Raw genomic sequence first — 13,506 nt, forward strand, 5'->3', positions numbered from 1 at the left:
TGTCGAGACGTGTATGGCACTGTTTTGTGATGCCTTATTCCATTCTCTTTCAAGTACCCTTTGAAGGCATTTGAAGTGTACTCTCTCCCATTGTCGGAATTGAGTGTTCCAATTCTAGAATTGGTTTGATTCTCAGCCAATGCCTTGATAACACTTCAGAGAAATAGCCATGTGAACGTGGAATAATCAAAAATGAATGTAACAAAGTATCGATACCCTCTATGGGTAGTTACATTCATTGGTCCACAAACATCACTATGCACAATCTGCAAAACCCTGTGTGCTCTTATTGAACCTGGGTCCATCCTTTTTGAAAGGTAGGCGATGTAACTTTCCAAGTACACACCCTTCACACACCTCTTGAGCGGGGTGCTGTAATTTTGGCAAACCTTCAACCATATTATGATTATGCAAGTATGCCAAACCTCTGTGATGTGCATGACCAAACCTGACATGCCATAAATTGCTAGGAGTAGCATACGAGACAGCCAAAGCATGCTGATTATAGGGCTGAGCATCAAGCTTGTAAAGACCCATGTTGGCCTCATAAGAGCCTCTAGCCACAATCTCATACCCTTTCTTTGGATCCTTGATCTTGCATTGATCATCTTGAAATTCCACGAGCATGTGTTGATCATGAGTCATGGATGGAACTAAAACAAGATTTTTCCTCAAGTCAGGAACATACTAGACATCACGGATATACTTTTTCTTTCCTGAATCCCAAAGGATGGAAACATCTCCCACTCCTGTGATGTCTTGAGATGCATTATTAGCACAAGTAACATGTTTGTGTTGTAAGCTTGAGCTCCTGCGAGCCCTCCCCTCCCTCCTCATGTGCTTCAATGCACCACTATATAGATACCAAGTATCTATGGCAGCAAATGAAGAATCACCAAATGAAGCATCATATGCAACTGAATCCCCCCTGGCACCAGATTTGTCCTGAAATGCAGTAAATACAAAATCATTTCCCTCTTGTGTAAAATTTGCATGACATGGTGAAGCATTAGCATTCTTAGTTGGTGCAACATAATTATTGCTTGTGCATTGCCTCTTTTTCTCATTGGCAATCCGTTTTTGGCACTCTGCAATGTAATAACCAGGCTTCTTGCAATAATTGCCTCTGCCTTTCTTCACCTTTGCACCTCTGTCTGCATTCCTTGCATTTGTGTTTGCATGTCCCTCCTTGGGCTGATGAGCGTGGCTGGTCTTTTTCTGAAAGTGACCTCCTGTAGGCTGAAATCTACCCTTTCCATGAGTGGCAAGTGCTTGCTCACCTTGACTAGAGGAACGGGCAGCATTGGAAGTTCTCGTTTCTTCCTGTAATAGCAAGCCAACTAACTCATCAAACGAGAGAGGAGCAGCCCTGAGCATGATGGTCAAAGAGGTTACCAAATGTGCCATATGAGGGAGTCAGGCTGTTGAGAGAGATAGAGACCAATTTCTTGTCTTCTATATCCTCATCAATGACTGCGAGCTCATCTCGAATGTCAATAATCTTAGCAATGTGCTCTGAAATAGTTTGACCTTCCAGCATGGACAAGTCATTGAGCTTATTATTCAAAGAAATGCTCCTTGCTCATACTTTTGAACTTGTCCCAAGCATTTTTTGCATGCTTGCACGACTTAATGGCTGACTTAATGTGCGTCTTCATCACTGATAATGCAATCAAAGACAAAGCTTGGGCATCCCTGCGATCAAACCTCTTCTGATCCTTTGTGGGAGCCACCTGGGTAGTGGTAGTAGAAGCCTGAGTGGTAGTGGAAAATGCACTCGTGCTAGATCCAGCAGGTCTAGTCTCATCACGATTCACGATGTTCCATAAGAATTTGCCAACCAAAATATTCTTGAGTGTAAATGACCACAAAGCATAGCTGGGTCTATCCAACTCATCTGCCTCAGTCATGGTACCAAAATTCTCATTGAGAGACGAGATTGCAAGCTCAAGAATGAGGGCAAATGTACCTACGAAATAAAGTGCAATTCAAAGACAATTGACTGCTATGCAATCACTGCAATGGCATACACTTACAGTGGCTGCTCTGAAATAGCAGAGAATCTGCCCAAAAGGCAATTCCTTCTAGGATACAAAATGCAATAAAGCAATGTGTTTCTGCCCCAAAAATAGTCCTCAATCACAACCAAACACTGGCTCACAATGCAATGAACTTCTGCCCCAAACTGGACCTGAATCTCAGCCAAACACTGGCTCACACTGTGATAGCAGTTTCTTGCTCAATAGGCATCCAAAAGTGCATACACTCTCAGCCAACACTCGGCTTCAAAATGCACACTTCTTGAGCAATAACTTGAGCTGAATATGCAGTCCCAAAACTGTCCCAAATGCACACGCTCAAACTCTCCAAATGCACTTGTACTCCAAGTACTTTGAGGACACCTATGCAAGGAAACTGAAAGCACGGGCTGCAAGTACAACCTGGAAGAGGCTCGAAATGAGCGGAGGCAAGGAGCAAGGCATGAGCAAGAGCTTCAGCAGGATAAAGGTACGTCAGAGTCGAGGAAAATGTCGAGCTGATGGCGAGCTGCAAGTTCGGAAGTTGAAGGCGAAATGTGACCGTACGGACTGACGGAAACAGTCCGTACAGTTGTACGGATTGTACGGAAACTGTCCATACAGTTATGCAGGCTGTACGGACAGATGGCGGGCTGTTGTACGGCCGAAATGAGTAGGGAGCAACTGAATGAGCTCGAGAGAGCTCTCATGCACTATGGGTGAGCAGAGGAGCAGCTAGTCAGCAATGGAACTTGGTTCTCCGCTACAGAAGTGCGACGGGAGCACGCGGGAAGCAAGTAGACTGGATCGACTGGCTGTGACTACCACATGTGATTGTGAACACAAGAGAACAAGAAGTGAACACAAGTGAACTCCAACTGAAATGTTCAACCAAATGAAGTACAAGTACTTGGTATATATAGTCCAAGTACTAACACACAAAATAGACTAAGTCCTAGTCTATACTACACCACCATATCATTGTATATCTCTACAATTAAGCAAAATGTACCTTCATAGCTATCTCCAAGTGAGACAACTACTACTTATATGCTTTAAAAACTGAAAAAGAAAGCATATTGTAGCTACTCCAGTAAAGAACAGCTAGTACAAGAAAACTAAAAAAGAATACTTCTAGCTAGGCCACAGGAAGATCTCTCTCTCTCTCTCTCTCTCTCTCTCTCAGTGTCGAGCTTAATCGACTATGGAATAATCAATCCAAATGCGAAACATACTTTGGAATATCTCAAGATTGACGAGGAGACCTTGGAATCTGATCACAAAGCAATGTCACTGGGACTTAGAGGGATTAAGTATGATGCAGAGAAACAAGAAACTACATCACATACCCGATTAAGAATGGATTGCAAAAAGGCTCACATTTATGAACATAAATTAGAGACAAAGATAGCGCAATGTCAAATGCATTACACATGCCAAGACATAAATAATTGTATGACAGAAATTCTGCAGAAAGCAGCCCAGGAATGCTTCACAAAGAGCCAAGGGAAGGAGCAAAGGCATGCCATAAAATCACTGGTACGACCACGATCACAAGACAGCAAAAAAAGCATGGTACAAATGAGAAGGGGGATAAAGCTAAAGTCTACAAACAAAAGGTGAGACAGAAAAAAAGAGACTTTCTCAAGAGCAAACAACTTGAGAGTTTTGAGGATCTCAAACAAAACCCGATAAAGTTTTTCTAGAAGCTACATGGCAACAAACAACAGGAGAGGAATGCATCATGGGGAGACATGATACAATTTGTTAAAGAATTATACGAAAGAGAAGGAGAGGAAAAGGTCAGACACGATTTTTTTGTCAAAGCAACGTACAATGCCATAACGGAAGATGATGTGGAAAGTTGGCTGAAAAAACTAGCAAGTGGAAAGGCTCTAGACACCCAAGGTTTGGTGGCTGAAATGCTTAAATGGGGTGGGACAAAGACAAAGAGAATGCTTACCTTGAGGCTCTAGAAGAAGGTTTTCCCATAGAATGGCAACTAAGTTGAATTCTACCAATCCACAATGGAGGGTATAGTAAGACGGAAAAAACCTATAGGACCATCATGGTGAGCAACTTGATGGCCAAACTATATGGAACCATTCTTGAGCAAAAACTTAGCAGGTTGGCAGAGTCAGAAGGGGTAAGAGCATTGTCACAGGCGCGGTTCCGTCCCAAACACTCAATGGTAGATATCATCTAGTAGCCATAAGAGCAGCAATTGAGGGAGCAAAATATAAAAAAGGGGCCATTTACTACTGTTTTGTAGACTTCAAGAAAGCATTCGACACAGTACCACGATGGGAGAGACTAGAAAAGCTCTAAGTCCCCCTGGAACTCAAAGAAGCCATGTACAGACTCTACGAGAAGGTACTAGCTGAGCTAGCACAACCACTTGTAGATGGATCCAATTCTAAAGGAAAGGTCATCACAAGCAGCGATATAGGGGTCAAGTAGGGATTCCCCTTGTCACCAATTCTCTTTGGTCTCTTCATAGACGAGTTGGAAGATTGGATGACAAAAAACAGCAAAGGAGGAGCCTAGGTGGCTAGCTATGCATTGTAGTTGCTCATTTATGCAGAAGATGTGGTCTTCTTTGCGATAGATAAGAGTGATACGCAGGCCTTATATAATTTCTGCCAATATTGAAAATTGCAGGTCAACATAGCCAAACCAAAGTAATGGTGATCGGGTCTCAAAATAAATAGATAAATTTCACAGGGAGACTTTGGAAGTAGTTGCTTCATAAATATCTAGGGCTGGATTTTACAGATAATTACAAGTGGAATGCATGTGTGGAACGTAGGATTCTAGGAGGTTTAAAAGCATTGTACTGGTTTCAAAATAAATGCATAAAGGCACATTTGTGGAATTGGGAGATGAGGAAATTTTTATACACCATGCTTGTGCAAAGAGTGGTTCTCTATGGATGTCCAGCTTGGGTGCCCGAGCTCTCCAAGGCTTATTGGAAAAGGATAGAAACAGTGCATGAACGCTTTATTGTAGGCGAGTTGGGAGTTAATCATGCTTGCGAGTATTCTTTCTTGTCCCACCTTGGAAGAGTGTGAGGAGTTGACGTGAGGGATCGAGTGAGCTTCATGCACCTTTTGTATTCTCTGCTAGAAGGCAGGGACTGGTGGTTGTAGTCGTCTTGTGGTTATAGGAAGGAGAGGTCAGCTCTGGGATGCTTTGTTGGGAAATTCCTAAGTTTCTTAGTGTGTGAGATGTGGGTCCGCTTGAGACTCGAGTAGAACTGGGAAAGAGAAGATTGAGGAGTTTGAGCTGAGGAGAGAGCATTAAATAGGAGAGAAGCTGTGCGTAGTGCTTGCTTGAGAGAATCAAGGTGGTACTGTATGTTAGGTACGATAGGTACGGCATGAGTGCCAATACATTGTGTCGTATGAAGATTTTTTTAGGTACATGAGGTTCGCCGTCCTTGTAAATCATTCAATTTTTTCCAAAAATGAGGGAGAGAAGGGAGAGAGGGGGAGGGGGGAGAGAGAGGGGAGAGGGACAATATACTAGTGACTATTGCCCATATAAAGCGACAAAGGGATTTTAATGTATGTTTTATAGTAGGAAAGGAAAGGGCGTATTTCAACCACATCCCTTCTTAAAAACATACTTTTTAAAACATATACCTGCCAAAAAAAAAAGAAAAAAGAAAAAACAAACAAACAACTTTTGGTGCACGTACCGTACTCCATGAAACGTGCCTTACTGTACCGTACGGAAAATTCTGTATGGTACGCGTACCAGAACTACCGTGTATAGTGTAGTATCTCTTGAAATGGGAAGAGCTGCCCAATTGAGTATTTGTGGTGACAGTCCAAGAAAGGCGTCCGCAATAGCCTAGTTCACCTCCAATGGAGAGGGGGCACCACCCTAAGGGCATAGTATAGGGGGGTGTCATTTTGCTAGGGGTACCCATTGGTAAGGGGCGCGCCGCTTTTGTGAAGCAAATGAGTGTTAGACTGGAATGCCCCCATGTGTCACTTCATATAGGAAGTGTGTTTGGCACCCTTTGGTTATGAATGGATATGACTCATTGCTAAAGGGGTGTGTCCCTTCGTGAAAGGGTGCTCCAGCTAGACAGGGTTTTGATTTATCTTTTGTTTGGGTGCGCTACTGGGCACTTTGGACTCTATGGATGGACAGAAATCAAAGAGTCTTTGGTGATCCTACTTTTCCATCTTTTGTTTTTTTCAAACGATCTCTGCAGCAATCGTTTTATGATTGCTTTTAGACTCATTTGATTGACCATGATGTATATATGGCTTATACTGAAATTTTCGGTTGAGTAGTAGTTACTCCGCTTTTGGAGTACCTATGAATGTAATTATTTCACAGCAATAAACTATTCTCCTCACAAAAAAAAAAGAAAGGGTGCTCCTTGTTGTGAAAGGGTGTGATTAAGCAGATTTTTGTGTGCATGGCAGGAAAGGGTGCATCCGTTTAAAGGCTTGTCCTTTTGAAGGGTTGCGTCTTTTCATGAACGGGTGTGTGCCTTGGTATGAAGGGGTGTGTCCCTTCACATGTGGGATAAGTCCCAAAAATGAAGGTTGCGACCCATCACGTATGGGTGTGTTCAAGGTGTGACCTTTTGGTGGGGTATGCCGCTTGGTTAAAGAGGTGTGACTCTTCTTAAAGGAGCGTGCTCGTTCAGCAAAGAGGTGCATCCGGTTTGGGACAGCCCAAGCACACGAAGGTGCACGAGGCTCATTCACATGATGGTGACAATGTAATAAATGGAAGTATCCTTGTCATAAGTGTATGCCTCTTTGGAAGGCTTGTGTTTCTTTCAAAAAGGCATATCCTTTAACATTTATTCAACCATTCGTAATCGTAGGTTTTAGAAAAAGACTACATCATGGATTGTGATATTCACGATCCTCCTCTCTCTTGAAGGCTTCATTGGACCCTCCGAATGCCCCAACCCTGCATAGGATCCCTGCCTCTTCATCCCCTATGATGTATGGCTTCGCCAATTTCACTTTTTTGGATACCGCGTATAAGATCTTAGCTAAGGTTTTTGAGCTTGCTGCTTCGACCTCTCCTTCCACACACGATTCACGAGACACAGACGATTCACGAGACACAGACTGGATTTGGTCAAGAGAGGAGCATCCTAGACAACACCATCATGGGCTGGGCATGCTAGGAGTCTCATCCTCTCACATCCCTTCTCCTGGATTTCAAGGCGGCCTATGACTAGGTTGGGTTTCCTGGGGGCATATGAGGCTATCTGGCTTCTTAGAGCAGTGGATGTGCAGGATTTTACTCTTGTATACTCCAGCCAGGTTTTGGTTTCTAGTAAAATAGGGGGATATTTTTCCTCTTGTGCACTTCTTGGTGAGGGCTGCCCACTTGTCCCTTTCCTGTTTCTATTCATAGGAAAGGCGTTGGCCATTCTCTCCGATCATAGGGTGGTCAGCATAGCCAGGATGAGCTGTTCATTCGGCAAGAGGAGGAGCTCTGGGATTTTGAGTTCACAGATGATATTGCCCCTATGTGGAGGGCTCTGGAGCAGCTTAGAGAGGGTGAGACACCTGCTAGAGGTATACTGCTTGGCTTTGGGGGCCAAGATCAACAAACCATATTTGGACAAGATTTTTGCCAGTAAAAAAAGAGCTGTGGGGTGGAGATCCTAAATAGCGTTGCATGGCTTCTTCTGGCCTATGATCAAACAACAAGGATGTGCTGCAGAACAGATGCAGGAAGCAAGAAAGGAGGTGGTCTCTGCTCCTTTATTTGTCTAGGTCCTCTTCCTTGAAACAAACAAGCAACACCTGGGATGTGTTGAAGGACATGAGAGCAAACAGAGTGAAAAAGCAAGACACTAGAGTATTCACAATAAACTACCACCAAACCCTATGAAGTCAAAACCTATTGAACTAACTTGCATTTACCTACCATTGTGACACATCTCTGTCACATTATCTACAGGCTACATGCCATGTCACCTGCTGACCTGTCAGTTTGACAAGTGGTTGTCATGTGGATGCCAAATTCAACATCACACCATGATGCATATCCTGGGCCTTTGCAGGACCCACCAATGCCTGTGAAATCCAAGCATTGCATGGACATGTTCTATGTCACTATCCTATTGTCTCTCGCTTTCGTCGTTTGGGGCCTCACATATTGAATCTCTCTGACAACCAATGGAGAGATACTTTAGCCAAACTTGTTATTTTGGTAGAACTTGCAAAAATTTGAGCCAAGCAGGCACTTCGTGCATTTATTTGGAATTCATTTGCTTTTTATTAACAAGCTTTTCAGAGAGCTTTGGTTCCTTGAGCATATGAATGAAATTTGGATGGAATCAACTATTTAGTTTAGGCATTTATGCTCAAGGACATTGTTCTTCTAGTGATGCACAGCAAGCACAGCAAGCACAGCAAGCACAGCAAGTAGTTAGGCCTCTTCTATAGCCACTACACCAACTGTCAAGCAAAATTTACTATATTGAAGAAATACACAAACATTTTCCTTTATTGTATTTTGGATAAAGAGGGGAATCATGAAACATTTCAAGCCTTGCATAGCTTGGAGGGGGGTAGAAGGAATGCAAGAAGAGGAGAGAGAAATAAATGGGGTCAACAGTGAGGGTTGCAAGGGAACAGGACCTTTCTCTCTAAGGAAGAAGTGGGGTCAACAGTGAGCATTGCATGAGGAGAGGACCTTGCTCTGTAGGAAAAATATGTTTGTGTCTGACTAGGATTTCAATTGTTATCATGTTGGTAATATATTACTTGAGTAATTCTGTTTGTTGGAAACTAGATTGACCCAAACTGTGATATTAATTAAGATGTTGCATTTGATCTTTGAGAGTTTTAGTAGGCTTCCCTCCAGCTGTTTTGGTTCCTTGTCTTGTTAGTACTTCTGTTTTTCCCTTTGAGTCAATACTATAATCGGTCTCTTGGTATTTTAGTGATTTTCATTCTGGGTTTCTTTGTTGCAGTCGTTATTCCTTTTTCCTAAATGATTCAAATGCACAAGTTAATTTGCATCAGAAAAGCCTAAAAACGTATTTGCTTGAAGTGGCAGCATGAGGCCATGATTACTTCAAAGCTGTCCACTTTTGGCTTTTTTTTATAATCTTAACAGTTTTCAAACCTGATTTGGCCAGATACGGATTATTGGGTCTTATGGGGCAAGGGCAAGGCAGGATCTCCCAGCTCTTGTTGCGCTTGCTGAGATGGGAGCTATCGATTTTCAATCTTCTGTTACTGAAAAGCATACTCTGGAAGAGGCGAATCATTGCTACACAGCTCTTGACAAAGGTGAAATAATTGGACGTGCTGTGATAGAGATATGATCAATAGCTCATTAGTCCCAGATTTGAGAGAGACTTCAAGTTTATACAAATCAAGCCACCTCATAAGAATACTGAATTTCAAATGCATGGACAAGAATTTTCAAATGCCAAGTTACTTGGCCAAATACTAACCTATCCATGGCATTTAAAAGCCTTTGTATAAATTATATGTCTGCTTTTATGACCTTCAGGCATGTTGTAAACCCTTAATTTTCTTTTGCTAGATTCATTGATAGTATTCTAACAGACTAGTAGATTGTTGATGGTCAAATATATATTGTGCCCATCAAATTAATGGAGAAACCCTTGCCCGACTCTTTAGCCTGATCTTCTAGCCTAGGTCTTGTGACCATCATGAGTTTGCATCATACCAAGCTCCTTTGGGATATATATGCAGATGGGAGGATTCTGTGTTGCAACAAATTCTTTCTCAATTCACATTTCCACAAGTCTATGCTTGAATGTTTAGGGTCAAGTGTCATATGGCAAATTGCATACAAATACAATGTCATTTTATGTGCGCGCGTGTGTGTGTGGTGTGGTGTAAAATGGATCGTAAGGCGGTTCGCCTACTGAAGTACAAATATGTTTGTTTGCCCAAGATGCATGGGGGTTGAAATATTTAAAATATTCACACTCGTGTCATAGCTTGCAAGGCTAAACTTTTGTTTACTTTCTTAGAGCAGCATCAGCCATGGACACTCATGCTTTCTTGTATGTTTGCTTCTCTTTGTACTGATGCTTTTGGACCAGCTCTATCTGATGTCATCTTTGGGCACCTACATGGTACTATTCCTGGCTGTCTATTTTCTACTCGCTTGCTTCAGGATTGGCACTCTCTATTGGAGCACTTGCATTGGTCGGGCCGTCCCCTGCGGTGTTTGGACTTCCTCTTGAGCATAACTTACTGCAGCTTGTGTCACCCACTTTGCTCGACAGTTTGGGCATGCAGATCTCCCTTCGCAAGAAGTTCTCTGCCTGGCGACAGCTTTTGCAGCATGTCTTTTCTATTATTTCTCCTGCACAGGATTTCAAACTTGAAGAACCTTTCACTCGAAGAGAGTTATCTGATGCAGTAAAATCCTGTGGCAGATGGAAGTCTCTTGGATGGGCTGGTCTTACTATTGAACTTTTTCTTGCATATTGGGATATCCTCAAGTCTACTTTGCTGCGTATGATCAATTGCGCTTGGCAAAACCAACAAATGCCGGATTCCTAGAAGAAAGGGTTTGTAAAGCTTCTTCCTAAGAAGCAAATATGACAATCTCTGGCTGATTGAAGACCTATCACTCTCATGCCAGTGATCTATAATATCATTACCAAAATAGTGGTTGATCATATTAGAGGATATTTACATGATGGTCTTCATCCAGCACAATATGGGTTTGTTCCTGCAGGCCTATCACTGATAATATTGCAAATGCCTATGTTGGGATAGAATATGCCAAATACGCAGTGCAGGATGTGCTATTGTTGCGAGTTAACATTGCCAAAGCTTTTGACATGGTACAATGGGATTTCATCTTGGAGACCATGCATGCTTTTGGATTTGGCCCAAAAATGCAGCATGTTATTTACAGGTTGTACATTGACAGTAAAGCTACCTGTATATTGTGTGGGGATGTTTTTGAAACCTGGACTCTCCGTTGTTCGGTTCGCCAGGGATGTCCACGAAGGCTTTTGTATGCGATAGCCACGCATCCAATGCTTCAATACATGGATAATCTTGTGGTGACAGACATGTTGCATGGACTGGAGATTCATGGAAGTCGCACTATGGTTGCTTAGGCATATGCTGATGATCCTTTAACTCCACAGAAGATTGAGAGGGATCTTTTTTCCCTTATGCATGCTCTATCCTTATATGGCCTGGTTGCTTGTCTTAATGTGAATTTTCAGGAGTCTGAGTTTGTGCCACGACATTCTAAAGACTAGAATAGTCTCTTATGGTCGAGGGAAATTGTCCCACCTACCCAGTTAGTTCGCCATCTTGGTTATCCTTTGGGTTGGATGATTACTTGTCACCAACGAACTCACTGGGTAACTTGCAAAACTGAAGAAAAAGCTTGAACACTGGAAATTAGCAACTTGGCCATTGCATGTTTGCTTACAGACAGTCCAATCTATTTTGGTGGCATACATTTAGTTTTACTTGCCTTTGATTATGTTTAGCAAGGGAAGATATGACATACTTTATCTCCACCATTATGGAAATGTTTTGGCGTTCAAAACTTGGGCCAAAAAGTTTGAGATTGCTTTCAGTGCAACATCTTTGTTTGACAAAGATGCACAGGGGTTTAAATATTCTCAACATTCATGTGCACATCCTTGCTTATAAGGGGAAAATGATGCTACAATTTATGCAAGGAGACCAACCTTGGGCTGCCATGATGCGCTATTTACTTTTACAAATCACCACCTCTGCTTTTGGTTACTGGTAGTCCACTCAATGGGATTTTATTTTTGGTAATGTTGATGGTAGGATCAAAGGTTGTCCTTTGGTCTCCGAAATGTTAATGGATTGGAAGCATATCCTTTTCACCATTTGGATTGGAAGCATAAAATAACTTTTTCTGTGGCAAGTGATGCTGGGGTTTTCTCCGCCTGGGCAGCTCTTGGCAGGCAGACATATTGCTTCGGCTATTTGTTGTAGATGACGAGAATCTGTGCCTCGTCTTCTTTGGTATTGTCCACACACCCGTGATTTCTTGGGCTTCCTTAGGCAGCATTTGTGAAATAGATTTCCTAATGCAACCTTTGGGAAGCATTTCTGGCTTTTTTGAATTCACCCACACAGACAAGGGTTTCAGTTGTTTTTCACAAGGTTCGTTATTGGGCACTTTGGACTCTATGGAAGGATAGAAATCAAAGTCTTTAGCAGTCCTCCTTTTTTCACATTCCTTTTTTTAAAACACTTTCTGCAGCAAATCTTTCTTTGATTGTCTGCAAACTCATTACATAGACTACAATTTATACTTGTCACATAGTGAGGTTATATATTGATGTACTCTTGAGCTCCCCATTCAAGGGAAGCTACTTTGTAATATAAGGCATCAAAAATTTCACACAAAAAAAATGTGTGTGTGTGTGAGAGAGAGAGAGAGAGTGTGTGTGTGTGTGTGTGTGTAAGTCTGTACAAGTGTGTGTGTGTATGTGTGTGTGAGTGTCTACGTTTTAGGTGTGTGAGAGAGAGAGGGTGTGCTACGATGGAGAGCTCTGTTGCTCCTCCTCCCTCGTCCGTACCCTTGTCGACCTCCATACCCTGCCTGTGCATGCCTGTATGGCCCTCGTCCCCTTCCGTACCCTCCTTCTCAGCCTCTGCGTCCGTATAGATCTTGCAAGCTTGGGTCTCTTCCCCGTGCGCCTTTGTACAGCTCCCGTACAATTTCATACAGAAACCATACCCTGTTGTCTAACCCACGGTCCTTTTCATACAGCCTCTGTGTGCTTCTATACAGCTGCCTTTCCTCGTCTCAGCCTCTACCGTACCTCTGTCCATACCCTTGCCTCGGTCTTCTACTTAAGATCTGCAGTAGCCTGTATCTGATTTGCAACAGCAGCCTCCTACTGCTTCGTCTGATGGTTCCTTTGTCTTCAAAGTTTTAGCCCCTCCTTCTGTCCTATCCTCTCCTGCGCGTGTCTTCACTCGGCGGAAGCATGGTGATTTGGCTTCTTCGCGCTTGCTTAAGTGAGTGAAACCGGATATTGGGGATGGTCCCTCTTCTCCCTTTCAGTTGGAACTTCTTCGTCAGCTATGTGCTGCATCTGTTACAAAAGTTCCCTCCTCAGGTTCACCTCTTGTTCGGTCTTTGGATTCTACCCTTTTGGTCTCCGGTTTTCAACAGGATCAACAGTTTGGGGTTTGTCTCTTTTTTATGGGTAGGACTCTTTTTGCAGCACAACTCCGTCGATGGGTTGAAGCTGCAGTGGACCCAAATATTATTTCTTCCTTTGTCTTTATGGGCAAAGGGTTTTATTACGCCCAGTGTCCTATGACTGAGGTGGTGGAGAGTCTTGTTAGCTGTCCTGGGGTTCCTAAGGCAGGTTTCTTTGCCTATGTGATGCCCTGGGATTCACTTTTTGATCTGGCTGCTTCTCTTTTGATGTATTGTCCGGTTTGGATTACCCTCAAAGTGTTGCCTGTGTCTCTTCTTCAGCATCTTC

General features: G+C 42.8%; 1 protein-coding gene across 1 annotated transcript in view; it reads left to right on the forward strand.

The window, feature by feature from the left end:
• The window catches only part of LOC147901702 (GroES-like zinc-binding alcohol dehydrogenase family protein), a 69,502-nt gene extending 59,909 nt beyond the window's left edge, over positions 1-9,593 (forward strand). The window contains exon 8 of the mRNA XM_087374769.1: positions 9,154-9,593. Coding sequence (XP_087230895.1) covers positions 9,154-9,342 — 189 coding nt within the window. The 3' untranslated portion in view covers positions 9,343-9,593. The remainder of the gene's footprint in view (positions 1-9,153) is intronic.
• The last annotated feature ends 3,913 nt before the right edge of the window (positions 9,594-13,506 follow it).

This window comes from Dipteris shenzhenensis, chromosome 5 (genome assembly GCF_047967505.1).
Source record: "Dipteris shenzhenensis isolate YYH24624 ecotype China chromosome 5, Dip_SZ_1.0, whole genome shotgun sequence".
Lineage (NCBI taxonomy): Eukaryota > Viridiplantae > Streptophyta > Polypodiopsida > Gleicheniales > Dipteridaceae > Dipteris > Dipteris shenzhenensis.